This window comes from Octopus bimaculoides, chromosome 9 (assembly GCF_001194135.2).
Source record: "Octopus bimaculoides isolate UCB-OBI-ISO-001 chromosome 9, ASM119413v2, whole genome shotgun sequence".
NCBI classification, from domain to species: Eukaryota; Metazoa; Mollusca; class Cephalopoda; order Octopoda; family Octopodidae; genus Octopus; species Octopus bimaculoides.
The window spans coordinates 34,450,003-34,469,599 of record NC_068989.1 but is presented as its reverse complement, the minus strand read 5'-3'; the positions used below and the strand labels follow the sequence as shown (position 1 = coordinate 34,469,599).

At 36.4% G+C, this 19,597-nt stretch overlaps 1 protein-coding gene across 6 annotated transcripts in view; it reads left to right on the top strand.

Annotated features, from left to right (window-relative positions):
• LOC106877133 (uncharacterized) overlaps window positions 1-19,597 on the top strand; it is a 50,052-nt gene that overhangs the window by 14,499 nt on the left and 15,956 nt on the right. For all 6 annotated transcript variants that reach the window (XM_014925937.2, XM_014925938.2, XM_014925936.2 and 3 more), the window contains exons 2-6: window positions 2,929-3,689; window positions 10,144-10,335; window positions 11,676-12,011; window positions 12,794-12,917; window positions 17,292-17,515. In XM_014925937.2, the coding sequence (XP_014781423.1) occupies window positions 2,952-3,689; window positions 10,144-10,335; window positions 11,676-12,011; window positions 12,794-12,917; window positions 17,292-17,515 (1,614 nt within the window). In that variant the 5' untranslated portion in view covers window positions 2,929-2,951. The remainder of the gene's footprint in view (window positions 1-2,928; window positions 3,690-10,143; window positions 10,336-11,675; window positions 12,012-12,793; window positions 12,918-17,291; window positions 17,516-19,597) is intronic.

Sequence of the window (19,597 nt, the reverse complement as noted above, 5' to 3'; positions counted from 1 at the left end):
CAACAGGTCTTCGCAAGTGGAGTTTAGTGTCCAATTTAACTCGATTTCGATTTCACTTGCCTCAACAGGTCTTCGCAAGTGGAGTTTAGTGTCCAATTTAACTTGATTTCGATTTCACTTGCCTCTCTCATTATTATTGTTGTTGTTGTTGTTATTCATGTTACTGCCTGGAATTGAACTCGGAATCTTCAGGTTAGTAGCCTGTGCTTTTAGCCACTACGCCATATGGAGGCTGGAGGGTATATCAGCCGAAACGTTGTGTTAACAACAAACAAGATGACAACAAATGTACATAAATCCTCATCTCTTTAATATAGAACTGCTTTTACCTCTGTTGGTAACAAAAGGTTTGTTACTGAGAGAGAAAGGCAGAGTGTATGATGCTTGTGTGCAAATAGCAATGGTACATAGTAGTGAGATGTGAGCTCTGAATGCAGAGGACATGCATAGGCTAGAAAGAAAGCCAGTATGCTTTGTTAGATGTGTCATGTTAGTGTGCATGAATGCCAGAGGAGAAATGTGTTGAAAGAAAATTTGAGAAGTGAATATTTTTCAGCTTTTCTGATATAATATATATTAGAAGAGACAAATCTCATATTCTTTTATTCTTATCCTTGTTTCAGTCATTTGACTGCAGCCATGCTGGAGCACTGCCTTTAGTTGAACAAATCAACCCCAGAACTTATTCTTTGTAAGCCTAGCACTTATTCTATCAGTCTCTTTTGCCAAACTACTAAGTTACAGGGACTGAAACACACCAACATCAGTTGTCTAACAACAGTGAGGGGACAAAACAAACACAAGCATATATATATATATATATATATATATATATATACGACAGGCTTCTTTAAGTTTTCGTCTACCAAATCCACTCACAAACCTTTGGTCAACTTGAGGCTATAGTAGAAGACACTTGCCCAAGGTGACATGCCGTGGGATTGAACCCAGAACTATGTGGCTTGGAAGCAAGCTTCTTACCACACAGCCACACCTGCACATGTGTGTGCATCTTTGTCCCCCTCCCTTGTTTGACAACCAGTGTTTGTTTGTTTATAAATAGAAGTTCATCAAAAGAGACTGATAAAATAAGTATCAGATTCAAAAGATAAGTTCTTGGGCTGATTTGTTCAACTAAACTCTTGAAGATAGTGTCCCAACATGGCCAGAGTCCAATGACTGAAAGAGGTAAAAGATGAAAGATAATGGTTTTTTTCTGTTTCCATCCACCAAATCCCTCTCAAGGCTCAGGACTATAACAGAAGGCACCTGCTAAAGACACTTGCCCATGCAGTAGGACTAAACCTGAAAGCTTGTGATTGGAAAGCAAATTTTTTTAACCACCCAACCATGCCTTCACCTATATGGCATACCTGCACCTGCATAGTGCAAGGCACGATGAAAGACAAAAGTATGTCTTGTGCATTATGCATAGCATATATGCATAATACACAAGGTATTTTTGTTTTTCTTCTTACCTTGCACTAACATCTTTATCCAATTATGTATTCCCTGAGTGTTGACCCTCTGGAATTCTCTGACCACATTTTTCCAGCAGACTTTGACTCAGAAATGTGAAAACTCAACATCACTTGTAACACCTTTAACAATGCTAGAAAGCCTGTGAAAGTGGCTTTGCACCTTATTTCTGATAAAGACAGAGAGGCATACATGTATTGAAGGAATAGATATTAGGAAGTATTAAGAACTTTTTGTTCTGCAGTGCCATTAGACTTTCTTATCTTTAGTAAACACATTATCCACTGCATGTCTCAATAATATGAAAATGAAATGAGTGATCAGCATTCAATACTTACTGCATAAAGTTGTCTTTGTTGAGTAGATTTTATAAATTACTGTTTGTATGAGAATTTTGACATGCGCGAAGAATTAAAAGAAGAACTTTCTTTGAAATATAAAAATTCCCAACACTTCATGGCTTTTAAACATATCCAGATTATGAACTTCACTAAATAAATTTTACATGTGCACATGCACACATATACACAACACTCACATATATATATACATCATGATTTTCCATGCTGGCATGGTTGGACAGCTTGTCAGGAACTGGCAAGGACAAGGGCTACATCAGGATCCTATAGTCTGTTTTGGCTTGGTTTCTATAGCTGGTTGTCCTTCCTAATGCCAATCACTTTACAGAGTGTACTGGGTGCCTTTTAGTTGGCACCAGCACTCACACCAATGCTTTTTACATGGCACCTTGGTTTTATGATTTCAATTCTCTTGTGGTGGGAGGTTTTCTTGAGCACAACAATGCACCACATATCTCAGTCTTCTGTCATCTCTTTCGTAAGGCTCAGCATTTTGAGATTGGCCTTCAGTACTTCACCCCATGTCTTCTTGAGTCTCCCTCAAGCATGTTGAAATTTCATTCTTCTTTTGATTCTTGATTTTCTGGCCATTTCAGTGTTCATGTACTAATAGCTTGTGAGAAAACCTAGATATCACCTAATCTCAATTTTTCCTTACATAAGGAATTAATATCTAATTATAATTTAGTAGACTCCTATCTAGCAGATATTATGATTAGGTTTCTTGGTTGATGTAAATTCACTCTCATGCTGCTTGAAAGAGACATGGATATAATAACTGATTTCTGAAGGCGGCGAGCTGGCAGAAACGTTAGCATGGCGGGCGAAATGCTTAGTAGCATTTCGTCTGTCTTTATGTTCTGAGTTCAAATTCTGCTGTGGTTGACTTTGCCTTTCATCCTTTCAGGGTCGATAAATTAAGTACCAGTTGCATACTGGGGTCGATCTTATTGACTGTCCCCTCCCCCAAAATTTTGGGCTTTGTGCCTAGAGTAGGAAAGAATATCTTATTTCTGAAAAATATTGGACTTTTGTGCCTTGTCAAAATATTTGTAATATTTAATTAATGAACTTCTATTTGCTTTTGCAGGTGAATCTTTCTAAGGAAAAAAGATGGGTGTTCAAGGGTTATTCTCCTACTGTCTCAAGAACCAAAAACAGTGCTGCACTTTTGTTGACCTTGTTGAAGTTGCTCGTGAGCAAAAAGGAATTGAAATACTGGTTGATTATTACTGTTTTGCAAATTGGGTTTATGATAAGTTTATGACAAATCTTTTAAACATAAATAAAAACAAATATCTATTACTTTATGGTGGGGAATATTCCTCTTTATCCCTCTATGTAACTGCTCTGATAAAGAATTTACAGTCTGTGGATATCCATCTAACATTTTTAATTGATGGTGCAAGAGGTTCATGCAAGGAAACCACTAAGAGGAGATTAAACACATGGTTATCTCGTTCTCAAAAGGATATGAGGAAGATTAAAAATATGTTATCTGTATTTTACAATGAAATAAGCATTGAAGACTTGTTATGTGATGACATTGTAAGGCCTGTTCTTCGTGATATGATTTTCACTTCTGCTCTGACAGAATGTGGTTGTAAAGTAGTGAATTGCTCAGGTGAAGCTGATGACATGATGGCCAAGCAACTGTTGGATAGCAAAGCATTTGCGATTTTCAGTTATGATTCTGATTTCTGCCTTTTTAAAGACTGTTGTTGTATTCCACCAAAATTGTTTGATATTCACAATGATATGGAGCTAGAATATTGTGGAGAGGTTCCAAAAAAACCTTTACATCTTCAAATTGGACTGATAAGTACCGAAAGAGTCAGTCATATGTTTGGCGTAAGTTGTATTTTTCCATCTTTATTCAAAATTATTATTTAAACAAATGATTTCTCATCTGTTTGGTTCTCTTTAAATTTACTGATAACTGGCCAAAACTAGTTGTATATGTGAGACATATAGCCACTTATAGGAAGAATTTAAAAAAAACATTCAGGTATGTTTTGGCTACATGTTTAAAATGTAAAACTTATTTTACTCAATAAATGATTCTAAAATTTGATCCATCTAACTTGATTTCTAAAATCTATATATTCAAAATTTTGAGCATAAAAGTTTGTTGCATTTTATTTTGGATATTTGCCAAGATTTCATAGAAAAATCTTCCTTCAGAGGTCATGTAGAATTGTAAAATTTTGCCAGCTGTAAAATTTTGTCAACTTTCAGATCACTATTCCAGCTACTTATCTCCTTAGCAAGCAGAGACATTTATTATGTTTAGGCTTTGTCTTTAGCCACTTTTCAACAACTTACTCATTGGAGTTCTACAAATCCAATGACTATGTTGTTGGATGCTAGTGATTATCATCATTGTTTCATCATCACCATCCTCATTCATGGTAACCTGGATCGGATGGAGTTTAATGAGGCAGATTTATCATTGGCCAGATGCCCTTCTAATTGCCAACCCTCGCTTGTTTCCAGCAAGATAATATTTCCCCGTGACCAGACTTAATTTCATAAAATATTGGAAATGAATGACATTGACTGTATGTCAGTGATACTCTTTTACAAATATCACATGGGTCTCCTCTCCTGCAAGCCACATTTAATTCCACTTATGCCTAACTTTCTTCTCAAAACAGTTGTGCTTTGTTGGCCATGTACACTGATGTTGCAAATCCAACAGAGCATACTACCTTGATTTCTCTCCAGTCTATGCATGTCCTCTGCATTCAGAGCCCCTGTCTCACTGCCATGGAGTATAGCCATTCATAAACAAGCATCATACAATATACTTTTCACTCTGAGAGAGAGACTTTTTGTTACCAACAGAGCTAGTAGCTCTCTGAATTTCCTCCATCCTATTCTTTTTCTAGAAACAATACTTTCAGAGTATCCACCATCGTTACTAATTTGGTCACCTAAGTAGCAGAAACTATCTGCTCCCTGAAGAGAGCCTCCTGGACATTGGAGAGAGTTTAAGTCTCATGTACTCTTAGTGCTTATTGTTCCTGCACATCTGCCACACACGAAAGCAACCTTAATCTGTTAAACTACCTGGGATTCCACTACATCTCTTATGCGCCCATAGCTTACACTGGGTGCAGCAAATGGAATTACTTTCCACTCCTTTCCTACTAATTGAGCAGAGTTGTTTATCTGATGGAAAGAGAGTCTTATCTGCTTTCTTGCTAACAACAGCTTTAGTTTTTGCTAGGTTAACTTTAAGGCCCTTTGATTCCAGGTTTTGCTTCCATACCTGGAACTTCTTCTCCAATCTGCTTCAGATTCAGCAATAAGAGTTAGGTCATCAGCATATAGCAGTTCCCATGGACATCCAGTATTGAATTCTACTGTTATGGCCTGGAGAAACTAGGATGAATAAGAGTGGACTAACAACTGATCCCCGGTGAACTCCAACTTGTACGTTAAATTCACCATTGTATCCAACGCCAACTTTCACCTTACTGATAGCATCATGGTTCATGGCTTGTACAGCTCTAATAAGGCACTCTTCTACTCCTAGCTTCCTTTGAGACTACCAAATAAGAGAGTGGGGAACCCTGTCGAAAGCTTTCTCCAGTTCGACAAAAGCTAAGTACAATGGTTTACTTTTAGCCAAATATTTTTCTTGCAACTGTCTCACTAGGAAGATGGCATCTGTGGTACTTCTCCCAAGAAAAAACCCAAACTGCATCTCATCTAGTTTAATTCTATTCCTAATCAATTGAGCTATAACCCTCTCTGTAATTTTCATAACCTGGTCCAACAGTTTGATACCTCTATAGTTGTTTCTATCTAAGGCATCACTTTTACCCCTGTAGCAGCTAACTATAGTACTACTACACCAGTCTTTGGGGTTGATGTCTTCCTGAATAACCTGGTTAGCTATGCAAGTGACTAGGCTGTATTCCACACCACTGGATATTTCAATCATCTCAGCTCTGATACCTGATGGTCCAGGGGCTTTTCCAGCCTTCATAACCTTAATTACCTTATCTATTATACTACTATCACCTCTGGCTGGTCCCTCAATTGGTTTGATATTTGAATGACTCTCCTTCTCCCAATCATTCTCCACATTTAATAACCTGGCATCTCCAAACATCTTTCTTCTCTGAGTCACTAAATGCAAGCATACCATTATCCATTCACACACATTTCTCACCCATCACATTACTATTCTCTCTGATACATTGCTTTACAATCCTGAGCACCTCACACCTCTGATCCTTACATTGTAGAACATTGGCAAACCTCTTACCTTCTGCTGTTCCTTTTGCTATGTAAACCTGTTGCCTAGTCTCCCTTCTGGCTCCCTGATATAATGCTCTGCTTCCACCATTTTCCCAGTCTTTCCAGGTCTGTCTCTGCTTTTATAGTGCTGTCCATCTCCTTGTTCTACCATCATGTCACTCTTGGTTTAGCTCGGACTTTGCACCAGCCACAGATTTGGTCAGTGCCCCCTACCCAGTAAATTGTCCCACAGGAACTTCCAGTTGTCCTCTAAACTATATGTCCCTTTCTCCTCCTCTCTATCATCAGAGGCCTCCAATAGAATGTCTCTAAATTTTTGTTGGTTTGCTTGGTCTTTGAGCTTCCATAATCTTCTTTTCCAGTATGGTTTATTTCTCTGAGTTTTTCTAGCCCTAATTCTGAAGTCACTAACTAGTAGCCTATGTTGGAGTGTACTCTTCACCTGGGAAAGACTTCACATGTGTGAGCATCAGCCTATCTTGTTGCCTGGTGAGGAAGTTGCCATCTACCAAATCCACTCACAAAGCTTTGGTTGACCCAAGTCTATTGTAGAAAACACTTTCCTAAGGTGCCATGCAGTGGCACTGAACCCAGAACCATGTGGTTGGGAAGCAAGCTTCCTACCACATAGTCATGCATGTGTCTGTAATGTATAAATAAATTTTAAAATGTTTCTAAAAAAAAACTTTTTGTTTTATTGTCTACTTCTGGCTATTGAGGGAAGGATTTCCTTGGGAAATTATAGTTCTTTTTTGTGAGTGCTTTAAAGAAAATTTTATGTTGCAAAGCTTGAAGAATGGGATCTTGAAGGAGAGGCAAAACTACAAGAGTCATCAACTAAATAGGTCCTTCAGAAATTATGAAAATAACAATGTGAATGAACATCAGATGCCAAATACTGAAGCAGCAAGGGACTTTTGGTCAGATATTTAGGGTAAAGAGGTTCAACATAACAGGGAAGCAAATTAGTTACAGAAATTTGAGAGTGAAATGGAAAATAGGTAAAAACAAAAGAATATAAATATTACAGATGAGAAAGTGAAAAAGATGCGTAAAAACTACTAAATTGGAAAGCCCTTGGCCCAGATGGTGTCAGGAATTCTGGTTTAAAAAACATCTCATCAGCACACTCAGCTTTATAAAACTGTTTCTTACTGACTGTAGAAAATGGAGCTCTAACATGAATGACAAAAGGGAAGACAGTGCAAATACAGAAGAACAAAGAAATGGAAGGGTAAGTCAAAAATTATAGGCCTATTACATGCTTACCATTACTCTGGAAATTATTAACTGGCCCTGTATCTGATGAAGTGTCTAGTTTTCTGGAGAGAATCTATTACCAGAGGAGCAAAAGAGATGCTGAAAGAACTCAAAGGGAACTACTGATCTGTTGTATATTAATAGCATGATACTAAGTGAGGTATGGATGATAATGCAGAACTTGGCTGTTAGTTGGATAAATTATAAGAAAGTATAAGATAATGGCTTTTGACATGAAAAGAATGAGAGCAAAGAGAACATTAACAGTTTTTTAATAATATCATGGGAAGTAGAATTGAAATGTGGAAATATATTGTATGAAATGTGAAAATATGCAGGACAATATTTCAGGGTGACTTGTTCCCGCCATTACTTTTCATCATTGTATTAATCCCTCTGACAAACATACTGAGAAAATCCAGTTCTGTTTAAGAGTTTTCCTAAACCAGGGTGAAAATAACTCATTTGCTCTAAATCAATGATCTCAAACTGTACATGAGATGTGAAAAAGACCTGGCTTCTCTGAGCCAAACAGTAAGAATATTTATCAAGAGTAGTGGTATGCAGTTTGGGGTAAGTTACTGTGCAGTTTTAATTATGAAGAGAAGCACATTATGAAATACAGGAACAGGTAGAAATTTTGTATAGTCAGTTGTAAACCACGAGCTCACAAGAAGAGTAGGATCAAAAGCATCACCCATTAAATACTTTCAAATGCTCAGAGTACCTCAGAAGTAGTTAATAGCTTTAGGTACCCAGTTGGTAATTAGTAGTGAAGTATGGCAACTAGAGTATGACTGGAATGAAAGATGTTACTTTTGCTTAGATCTTCTTCAAAAGGATTGTGTCTCTGAGTGAAGGACAGCTTATATGGGACATATTTATGAAATGCTATGCTACGTTGTTGCAAGACATAGACAATGAATGAGAAGGATGTACCAAGGAATGAGATGTGTATACTTTGATGGACATGTAATATTAGTTTTCAAAAATGATAGAGCAGAAATAGGCTGACAGAAAAATTAGGTATGCCAAGATTCAGATATAGTGTACAAGAGAGTCAGCTGAGCTGGTATGCACATATGATGTATATAGAAGATGACATTTGAGTGAAGAAGTGCCAAATAATCCAAGATGAAGGAATGCATAGAAGAAAAAGACCAAGGAAGACATGGGATAAAGTGATGTAAATTGAACCCAGGAAGTTGAATGTAATGAAAAAAATGACGAAGGACCAAAACCAATAGTGACATAGTATGCAACCCTTACAAACATGGAAAAAAATTAGACACCACAATGATAATTATGATGGTGATATCATTAGACACAATAATGATAATTATGATACTGCTGTTGTCATCGTCATGTTACATCTTTTTCTATGATTAAAGGTGTTCCACTTGTGACCATCTCATCTTTTTGTATATCAGAAACTACATTATTTTCTTTTCTTTAGGATGTATAACCTGCTATTTCTGGCAGGCTAAATAATCACTCAGAGGTTCTCCTGTTGGCTCAAGAGAAGTTTTTGAGATTATCACTGCAAGCTGAAAAAACATTCAATGGTTATATGATGTCTTTACTAATTTTGTTTATGAACTGTATTTTGACATAGAACATATTTATAGTCGGTGGACAAGGCAGATGATAGTCAAGTGTCTTTGCCAAGGAGATTATAATGATGACAGGGTAAAATTTGTTGACCATTACATTACAACACTGGCATCTTTTCCTTGCTATTTTCAGTATCTTTCTTTCATTTCCATATGCAGCAGATCAGAATGCAAGCATGACTATGTGGTTAAGAAGTTTACTTTGTGACTACATGGTCTTTGGTTTGAACCCACTGCATGACATTTTGGTGATATATCTCCTACCATAGATTTTGGTTGACCAAAGCTTTGAAATTTGGACAACAGAAACTGTGTGGAAGGTCATTATAATGACCATTCTTGTTCTTGAGTAGTAAACTTAACCTATCACCCAGTTTAATACCACCACCTAGCTATCTTTGGGGACCTTTAGTGAAGTCCATTTTATTGGAAATATTCAGGCTATGTCTCTTGCCTATGGACAACATCACCCCTTTCTCTCACCGGTCTTGGATGTTCTTTCTCACTTGATTAAGCCATGAAAAAAAGCAACATAGTGCACTCAGTACTAAACATAACATTTTTGCAATTGGTTTGTAGGGAAGTGGTTATACACCATTAGGTGTATTCCGATTCCGTACATTAAATTTCTTAAGGAAGAAAACGGAACGCAGACTCTAAACTAACAACACAACAATATTTTTATTACAGTAGAATTCTGCTCACACTAGGAGGGAATTCGGTAGCATGTCGCCCTTTGATTAGATGAGACGCCGTCAATGAAGTTGCGTGGTTAGAAGTCATTTTTCTCCTCTCTGGTTATCTATGTAGCTCCAGTGTTGAGTTGTCGGAGAGCTGCTACTGTGACGTCTAGCTTCCACGAAGTTCAGCGAGCAAAGAGAGTGAAAATGCACGGGAACACTTGGATATGGATGACTACGCATGCGCATGAGACTCTTCCTGTATTCCTTCCGGAACTAGTCCCTGCGCATGCGTGGATAAACTCTCCAGAAATAGCAATTGATATTAGGCGCCACTACAGGTTCATTATGGATCTCTAGCTGCATGTCTCGAATTTGATAAAGTAAAACAAACAAAATGAAAAGAAAAAACTGAAAAAGCTTCAATAAAGTTGCTGAGTATTTATTTTTTAAATTAATTGATTGCTCTTTTTATTCCAGTTGTCTTCAGATGAATTGATTGAGCTGGCTATTGTATGCGGCAATGATCTAACATCACATTATATGAGGAACAACCAAACGTTATTGTATAAACTGGATATCAGAGAGAGAAAAAATCAACTTGAAAATATTGTTGCTTGGGTGAAGTCATATAAAAGGATTGAAAATCACCCCCTCTTAGATAATGAGATGGTAAATACATTGAATATTTTACATTATGTTAATTTCATCATCATCATCGTTATTTAATGTCCGTTGTCCATAATGGCATGGATTGGATAGGTTGGCTGGACTGGCACGCTGGAAGGCTGCACCAGACTCCAGTCTGATTTGGCATGGTTTACTATGGCTGGATGCCCTTCCTAATGCTATCCACTTTGAGAGTGTAATGGGTGCTTTTACATTACACTGGCATGGATGCCAATTTGCATGACACTGGTATCTGCCATGACTGCGATTTTGATCGACTTGATGGGTCTTCTTCCCAAGCACAATATAATGCCAAAATTGGTCATTGCCTCCATGAAAGCCAACATTCGAAAGGAACTCAGCCACTTCGCCTTCGTGTGGCCCAATGCTTGAAAGGAACTCAGTCAATTTATTCTATAATTTTATATTTAGTTTTTCATACCAACATTAAATGGACCTATTCATCATTGTCATCATTATGATTACTGTAACGTTTGATAGAGGTTATTAAGGCAGATTTTCTATGGCCAGATGCCCTTCTTGTCACCAAAATTTACCTGTTTTCAAGCAAGGTAATATTTCCCCATGGCAAGATATGTTTTTGCAGAATATTGGAAATGAATGACATTTTATTGTAATCACATGATACGATGAAAAGGAGAAACAAACGTACACACCTACACATATATACATGCATACATACACACATACACACATATATACATATATACATGCATGCATGCACATTTACCATGTGTTTATAACTTGGTACCATGTGGTTGGGAAGCAAACTTCTTAACCACACACTCGTGTCTGCACTTATATTGATGAAAGGCTTTGGTGGTGCTTACATGACCCAATAAGATATGGTATGTTACTATATGTTTTTACTATGGATTATAGCTCGTTGGTGGATTGGCAAATCTTTTGAGCTTCAGAGAATTCTTTGCAGTATTTGTTTTGACTGTTTACGTTTTAAAGTTTAAATCCTGCCTTGTTGAACTTTGCTTTCCATCCTGCAGGGGTTGATAAAATAATACAGTACTAATCATGGCAGGGAGAGAGTAAGAGAGAGTGGGGTGCAGTAAACCAAACTGGAAGTTATGTTATGGACAGACAGATTTCACAAAAAATTGTATTGTTTTCATCAGTAAATGTTGTTATTCATTTATAAACAATTCTAAGGTTAATATATGTGTTTGTATATATATATATATATATATATATATATATATATATATATATATACACACACACATACATATAAATTTGTGTGTGTGTGTGTGTAACTAATTAAACAGACATAAATACAATAGAAAGTATTTTTTTATTTGTTTCTTTAGAGAAATAACAGTGAGTTTGCCCTTGCAGTGCAGCTGTCCAGAAGTTTCTATAAACTGGAACTGGTTCAAGATTACGATGACAACAACAAAGGGTCTTTAACTGAATTAGTGATTGAAAGACTCAAGACAAAAACTCTTCATCCTAAAATGTTAGGTGCACATCATGGACTATATTGGCAGAAGGTTCTTTTTGAAGATTTATATAATTATTGGCCTGGGATTGAAACATTACTCTCGAATCTAAGGTCTTGTATTTATCGAATATTACTGCCGTTGAATGAAATGGGTGTTATAGACTATGGCTGGGATCAGTCTTTAACTATTATGCCACACACTGTAAGTTCTTTGATTTTGTTTCCATTGCTTATCTTCATCCTTAACATCATTGAAGGAACCTCTGTGTGTGGGTGTGTGTGTGTGTGTTTGTGTGCTTTATCTGTTTGAAACAGTAGTTAAATCTTCCTTAAATCACACCTTGCATCTTAAATAAGAAAAGATATTAGATAATGTAGTCCCATAGTTGTATATTCCCTAAAAGTACTATATGGCTATGGCTCAAATGCTTTTGGCTGTACATCTGCTCACTCAGAGTTGGCCCAGATCTAAACAAGAGCATCATATTTACAATCATCACCTAAAATTGCATCACTGAGACTGAGTTTCCTCTTCAGATATGTACAGTAGCTGATTGTATACAAAATGCAAATGTGCACCATATTAGAGTACTGCACCTATATTTGAGATAGTGCTGCTGACCATGTGCTCATACAGTCTCAACTGTATTAAAACAAAATCCTTTTGCCTTGCATAAACAATATACTGTATATGAAGGCACCATGTTATGGTCTCTTGATCTGCTAACAATAGCAGCTAAATCTACCTGAATCACTTAATGAGTATACATTGGATAGTGTAGTCCTAAATACACTATGTATAAGGGGGAAAAAAGATGATAAGGTCATGATTAGAACATCTCTGATCACAAGTTTGCTTGATTAGGGTTAAATAATCTCATCATGTTAAACTTATCACTTAGTCCACATCAGTAATCATTGAAATTATTTTTGCTACACTTCCAATTGACACGGTTTTTTTTTTCTGAATATTTGTTGTGTCAGGTTTCAGTTGCGAAATGGAAATGGTTGCCCCAATTTGAAGAGATAAAGAAAGAAAATATTTCACATAATTTGAAGATTTTTCATAAAATAATAACCCAACAAGAACCAGGCTGGAAAACACAAGGTCAGTAACAGTATATATTTTTAGTAATATCATTGAAGTTTTATTTTTGCCAAATTTTCTTTAACAAACGAGAAAGCTGACAAATTTATTTATTTTCTATTAATATGTTGAGAGTTGTAATCTATCACAGACACTCTGCTGTATTCTTGCTAAACACTCTTAGCTCTCTCTTTAGTTCAGTCTATATATTTGTAAAAAGACAACATATAGAGATACATAGACATAAAATGTGTAACGACCGTGCGACCAGGAGATGGTGATGAAGGAATGGCTCCTTTAGCGCATCACACGGTTGGCACAAATATAAAAGCAAAAATGAAATGAGGTTAAAATGAGTTAAGTGCCAACAAGAAAAAGAGAGAGACTCAACTGGTAAAAGGTATAAAAGTAAGGTTTTATTGGTTGTCAACTTGAATGTCCGTGTGTGTGTGTGAGTGCGACATAATAAAACACAATATTAAACAGGCCGTTGTGTAAACAAAGTGTGTGTGTGTATACAAATATGTGTATGTGAATGCGAGAGATACAGAGCATAGAAAAGAGTTTATAAGGACATTAGAAGAAAGTCCAGGAACAAGAATGGGAAATGCCAGTTCGTATCTAATGGTTGAAGTGCTGTACCAAGAAGTCGTGGCGTCAAGGCAGAGCTGAAGAAAGACACATGTCATGTAAGAAGTTGAGGCTTTAATGCTGTTGCCAGTTACTTGGTACAGGAGTTCTTGCAGGTTGTATTGGTTGTTAACCTTGGTGAAGCATTTCACAAACAGCGTCAAGAAAGTTATGTTAGCATTGCTGGTTTGGTGTGTACGTTGAGAAGTTGGTGTAGATGCTGGCGATGAAGAAGCTTGTAGTAGACAGTTAGTTGAACGTATTCATCTATATATAATAGAGAGAGAGAGAGAGAAGCTTCACAAATGTTTGGGTGTCTATGGCATTGAGTTCAAGTCTGTATCAAGCATTTCATTGTGTTTTTAAGCACAATAATTTCTGGTACTCGTTTTATTGACCCTAAAGAGATAAAAAGCAAAGCTAGCTTGGCAAGATTTGAGTTCAAAACAGAGGAACAAAACTATACACTATTATGGATTTACTTTGTCATCCTTCCAATTTCAGCAGTTTCCATCTGCTTTGTCATGAAAAATAGAAGAAACAGAAAAGCATTTTTATACTTTAAAAGTAATATTCAGTTAATGTAAAAACACAGAAGAATGAAATTAGTTTAAGTCACTAATGCCTATAAGAAAGTTAAGTATATGTAGGCTTGCTGTAATCTTCAAAATTGAAACCAGGGCTAACAGGAGTAGAAACTGAGATAAAAGGAACTGAAACTGAGACCCATTTGAGTAATTTTAATCTTCTTTTCTTTTCCAATGTCTTCCTGTTTTTCTTCAAGCTTTCACAGCAAGGCCTTTGCATATTGAGGTCCAGATTCACAGTTTTTTCTCTTTTTTCTGTATTTGTAATCAGGTTTTACATTTCTAGTTTTATATCTTTTACATTTACATTATCCTTCTCTTTGACATGAATTATTTGTTAAAAAGGTAATACTGACCAGCCCATGAACAAACCATACATACATTCTTCAAAATTGGTTTTATCTATCCCAAGCAATGTTTTTGGAAATAAAAATAAAATTTCAAGCCTAGGAAAATGCAAAGAGTTTTTGTAACTGCTGGTAGCATTGACAAAAATCTGGTATTATCACATTGTAAGAGCTTTTTCTATTCCAGTCAGGTAGAGTTACAAAGTTCCTTTAGCTGTGATACATGAACTGTGTATATGTGAAAAACTTGAAAATTTTCTCTGTAAATGCTTCAATATCAAATGGTTATATGCCAACAGCTGTTTGGAAGAAATTGTACACAATGTATGAACCACAGCCAATGCCAACAAGATCCTGTCCAAGTTTGGTTTTACATTGGGCAAAACCGTTGTTCTTGCCTTTTTGTTTCATGCCGACAAAATTTGTATTACAGTTATCTCAAAATCCAACAAGTCTTGACACCAATATGTGTTTGATAGTAACTGAGATTAAAACATCAGTCAAGATCTCAGCCATCTTACCTGGCTGCAGTCCCACTGGAGAGTGGTTTCTTGAGAAGCTTCTTCTAAAGCCTCAAGCCTCAATACATTACTCTTTACTCTTTTACTTGTTTCATTCATTTGACTGTGGCCATGCTGGAGCAACGCCTTTAGTGGAGCAAATCAACCCCAGGACTTATTCTTTGTAAGCCTAGTACTTATTCCATTGGTGTCTATTGCTGAACCACTAGTTACGGGGACATAAACACACCAGCATCGGTTATCAAGCGATGTTGGGGGTACAAACACAGACACACAAACACATATATATACATATATACGACAGGCTTCTTTCAGTTTCTGTCTACCAAATCCACTCACAAGGCTTTGGTCAACCCGAGGCTATAGTAGAAGACACTTACCCAAGGTGCCACACTGTGGAACTGAACCTGGAACCATGTGGTTGGTATGCAAGTTACTTACCACACAGCCACTCCTGCACCTATTGTTCAAGAAATTTGATTAATGGAAATTGTATGGAAGTCCATGATGTGTGTGTGTGTGTGTGTGTGTGTGTGTGTGTTGTTTATTCATGTAGGTATGTATGTATATTGTTATGTATGTATGTATGTTTTGTATGTATGTTGTGTATGTGTGTATGTATGTATGTTCTTGTCCACATCAGTATTTAGCTTCTTTTTTGTTTATATTCCATAACTTAGCAGTTTGGCAAAAAGTGATCATACAAAACAAGTAACAAGCTTTCAGAAATAAGTACCTAGGTCAATATGATCAAATGAACCATTAAAAACTGTGCTCCCACATTACCACAGTTAAATGACTGTAATCAGTAAAAGTATAAGAATATAAAATAATATTCAAAAGTTTCATTTGTACCTCCTCACCAAGAATATAGTATTGAATAATGGTAGGTATCATTTAAAAATGTTTGCATTTTGAAGCATCCATAGAAGTTGTCACAAAATTTGTTCTTGTTAGGTCTTTAGCAAGCTCACATTTCACCATTGGTGAAATTGCATTCACATTTTGTCTGCTCTGTATAGACTCAAAAAGTTCTGCTGCAAAATTTGAGGAATGATGGGATGTCTTCAAACACAAGTCCTGAAAAATGGTATGAATATGGTACCTTTAGAAGCCATGAGAACTTTTAGTTCAGTTATTTAAAAAAAAAGAAAAAAAAGATGATGATGAACTAGCAACAAACATTACTTTGTGCCTTCAATATCCCATCTATCTCAATGTAGCAGAAAGGACTTTGGGAAACAGTAGTCATATTTAACCATGTCTACACAAAACTTAATTAGAAAAGGGTAATCATCCTAAAGATCTTTTATGCTCTTTTCAGCATAGTAAAAATTAGGAAAAAATGAATTTGATTAATGTTAAAATAAGTAAAAAATTTTAATGAATCAATGTGACAATAAATTTCAGAAACAAGCAGAAATATAAAATATGGTGTAAGACCAGTTGATCACTACACATTTGTATGACTTTAAATTTAGAAAAGAGAGGAAAACATACACAGGTCTCTCCTTTCTTCATACATTAAAGACTAACTAACATCAAGGTCTTGTGTCTTTGTTATCAATGCAGGTTAAAAATCATAAAAGAAAATTTTTCCAGATTTCCAAAAAACCAGGACAGAATTTCAAACTTTGTTAATTTGAGTCAAACTGGGAGATATGGCAAGCCTAACAATATGTCATTTCCTAAATTCATCTTCCCCTGAAGTAAATTTTATAAACTGCTCATTAATGACTTATACTGTTAAGAAATCATTTCTACTTTGAATATAAAAAGATACTTTGATCTACATTGAATAATGTTACCAAATTTATTCATAGATGAGGAATAATTGATGGTTTGGCTATCAAACATTATTTCCTGTTGGACGAAGGATTGACAAATGAAGAGTAAAACTTGTTTGGCTCTGTTTATTCCTCTTAGGATTTAGTTTCTTTTAAAATTCCTCCTAAGAATTTTGGTACTGTTGTATAGTAAGATGCTGTGTTGCAAGCCTTTCCAATCTGTGAGAATTTGACATTAAAATGATGTGTGTATGTGCATGTGCGAGCAACAGAGGGAAAGAGAGAGAGAGGACGAAGGATTGACAAATGAAGAATAAAACTTGTTTGGCTCTATTTATTCCTACTAAGATGCTGTGGTGCAAGCCTTTCAAATCCTTGAGAGTTTGTGTGTGTGAGTGAGTGACAGAGAGAGAGAGAGAGAGAGAGAGAGAGAGAGAGAGAGAGAGAGTGTGTTCAAAATACTGGAAAATATTAACCATTTTGCATTTCTTAAAAGACTTATCTTGATTTCTTCATTTTTCAGATTGGCCGCGTAATTACTTTATACGATATGGTCGACATAATGGATTCATCTTTTACTGTCTACGGTATTTTCTCCTTCTCAATTGGCAGCACAACTTGTTTATAACTGAAAGAGAATTCTTAACTTTGATATGCCTTCTTTTTACACACAAAGAAGAAAAACAGTACCAACGTTATCCATTAACTCCAACTTCACGATGTATCACCATTAATAATTGGATGCAGGTTACATTGATTCACTTCTATTTTTGTTTGTTATGTATTTATAAACTAAAACACAACTGAATATCCCTTACACTTAGCTATAATTTAGAGCTAAATACCATTAGGATGAACACTCCACTGGTGTAAGCAGTGTAGACACTATTCCTGTTAGCTGGTTGAAATAGCTTTAAAGAAAGAACAAAAATTGCAATCGGAGAATTCTTTAAACTTCTTAGAGCCATGGAAGCTCTACTAAACTATTCAAAACAGTTTACAATTTTCAAAGAGACAGGTTATGTATATAGGAATCAGTTTCAAAAGATTCTACTCAAACTAGATTCAATCACCTTCCCCTTTCCATATCCCAAACTCACCCATATCCCTTCAATTTACAAGATATTTTCTATCCCAGTTATGTATTTATTGTATCACAACAAATGAATGCTATCTTTAAATACCATCTTGCTTGGCCATGTGACCAAAAAGTTATGAGGTAAAATAACTGTATTTCCTGTGTGAATGTTTTCTTTCTAACACATGCTTAATATCTAATCTTCACCTTACTGATGCTGCCAGTAAGGTGAAGGTTGGCAGTGAGTATAGCAATGAATTCAGTTTACAAGTAGGAGTTCATCAAGGCTCAGTTCTCAACCCTCTCCTGTTTATCTTAGTCCTCAGGCAATTCAAGACCAGCTGTCCCTGGGAGCTCTTCTATGCTGATGACCTTGTTTTTATAGCTGAATCACTACCTGATCTAGAGAAGAAATTTTAGGTGTGGAAACAAGGTCTGGAATCTAAGAACCTTAGAGTTCATTTAGCAAAAACCAAACCAATGTCCTAGTAAGTAGGAAAACAGACAAATCACAAGTCCCTTCTGGGAGATGGCCCTGCTCAATATGTAAGAAGGTTGTTGGTAGAAACTCCATACATTGTACCTAGTGCAAGATTTGGACACATAAGAGATGTAGTGGTACCACACGAAGATTAATGGAGGATATAGTCTTTGTGTGTGGCACATGTGCAGGTACAAAAAGTGCTAAAAATGCGCAGACAACAGGCTCCCTCAAATACTTGGTGGGATTTTTAGAAATAGACGATAGCTTCTGTTACCTAGGAGACCAAGTTAGCAGTAGTGGAAGAAGTTTGGAAAGTGTAGTTACTAGAATAAGAATGGGCTGGGCAAAATTCAGAGAGCTTCTACCTTTGTTAGTAACTAAAAACCTCTCCCGCAGAGTAAAAGGCAGGTTGTATGATGCCTGTGTATGGTCAGCTATGTTATATGGCAGTGAAACATGGACTTTGACTACAAAGGACTTGCAAAGGCTTAGAAATGAACTAGCATGCTCCACTAGATGGGTAATGTCTGTGCATGCATGACTGAGTGTAAATGATTTAAGAGGAAAAACATCGGATGTTGTGTGCAAGAGAGAAGACTGTGCTGGTTTGGTTATGTGATGCATATGGATGAGGACAGCAGTGTAAAAATGTGCTGAGCTCTAATTGTGAAGGGTACTTGTTGAAGGGGTAGACCCAAGAAGACATGGGACGAAGTGGTGAGAAAGGATTGTAAGAACGACCGTGCGAACCCAAAAGGAGAAATGGTGACGAATGGAAAAACAGGACTCCTTTTATTTAAACGCGTCATACGGTCGAACACAAAAATATATCAAATGATATATATATATGTTATACTTCGATAACATAGGGAATTCATAAATGGCCAGTAAAGGAAGACGATAGAACACAACCGATAGAAGATGAATAACAGTAATATTTATTGTAGCGTTATAATGTATGTCTGTGTGTGAGTGTGAATGCGACATAATGAAAACATAATAAAAGACAGGCCGTCGTATAAAGAAAAGAGTGTGTGTAAGTGATACATGTATGTGTATGCGTGAGATACAGCAGATAGAAAGAGTCAGTAACACATATAAGAATTTGCCAGTTTGTTGAGTACACAATAGGAACAGTCTGTATGTAAGAAGTTGAGGCGTGTGTGGCAGAGCGATCACTCGTCGTGATGTTAGGGCTTCCATGCCGAGCCGGGTTCTTGAGTACAGACGTTCGTCGCAGGCTATGCTCTTGGCTGTTATTTCGTGG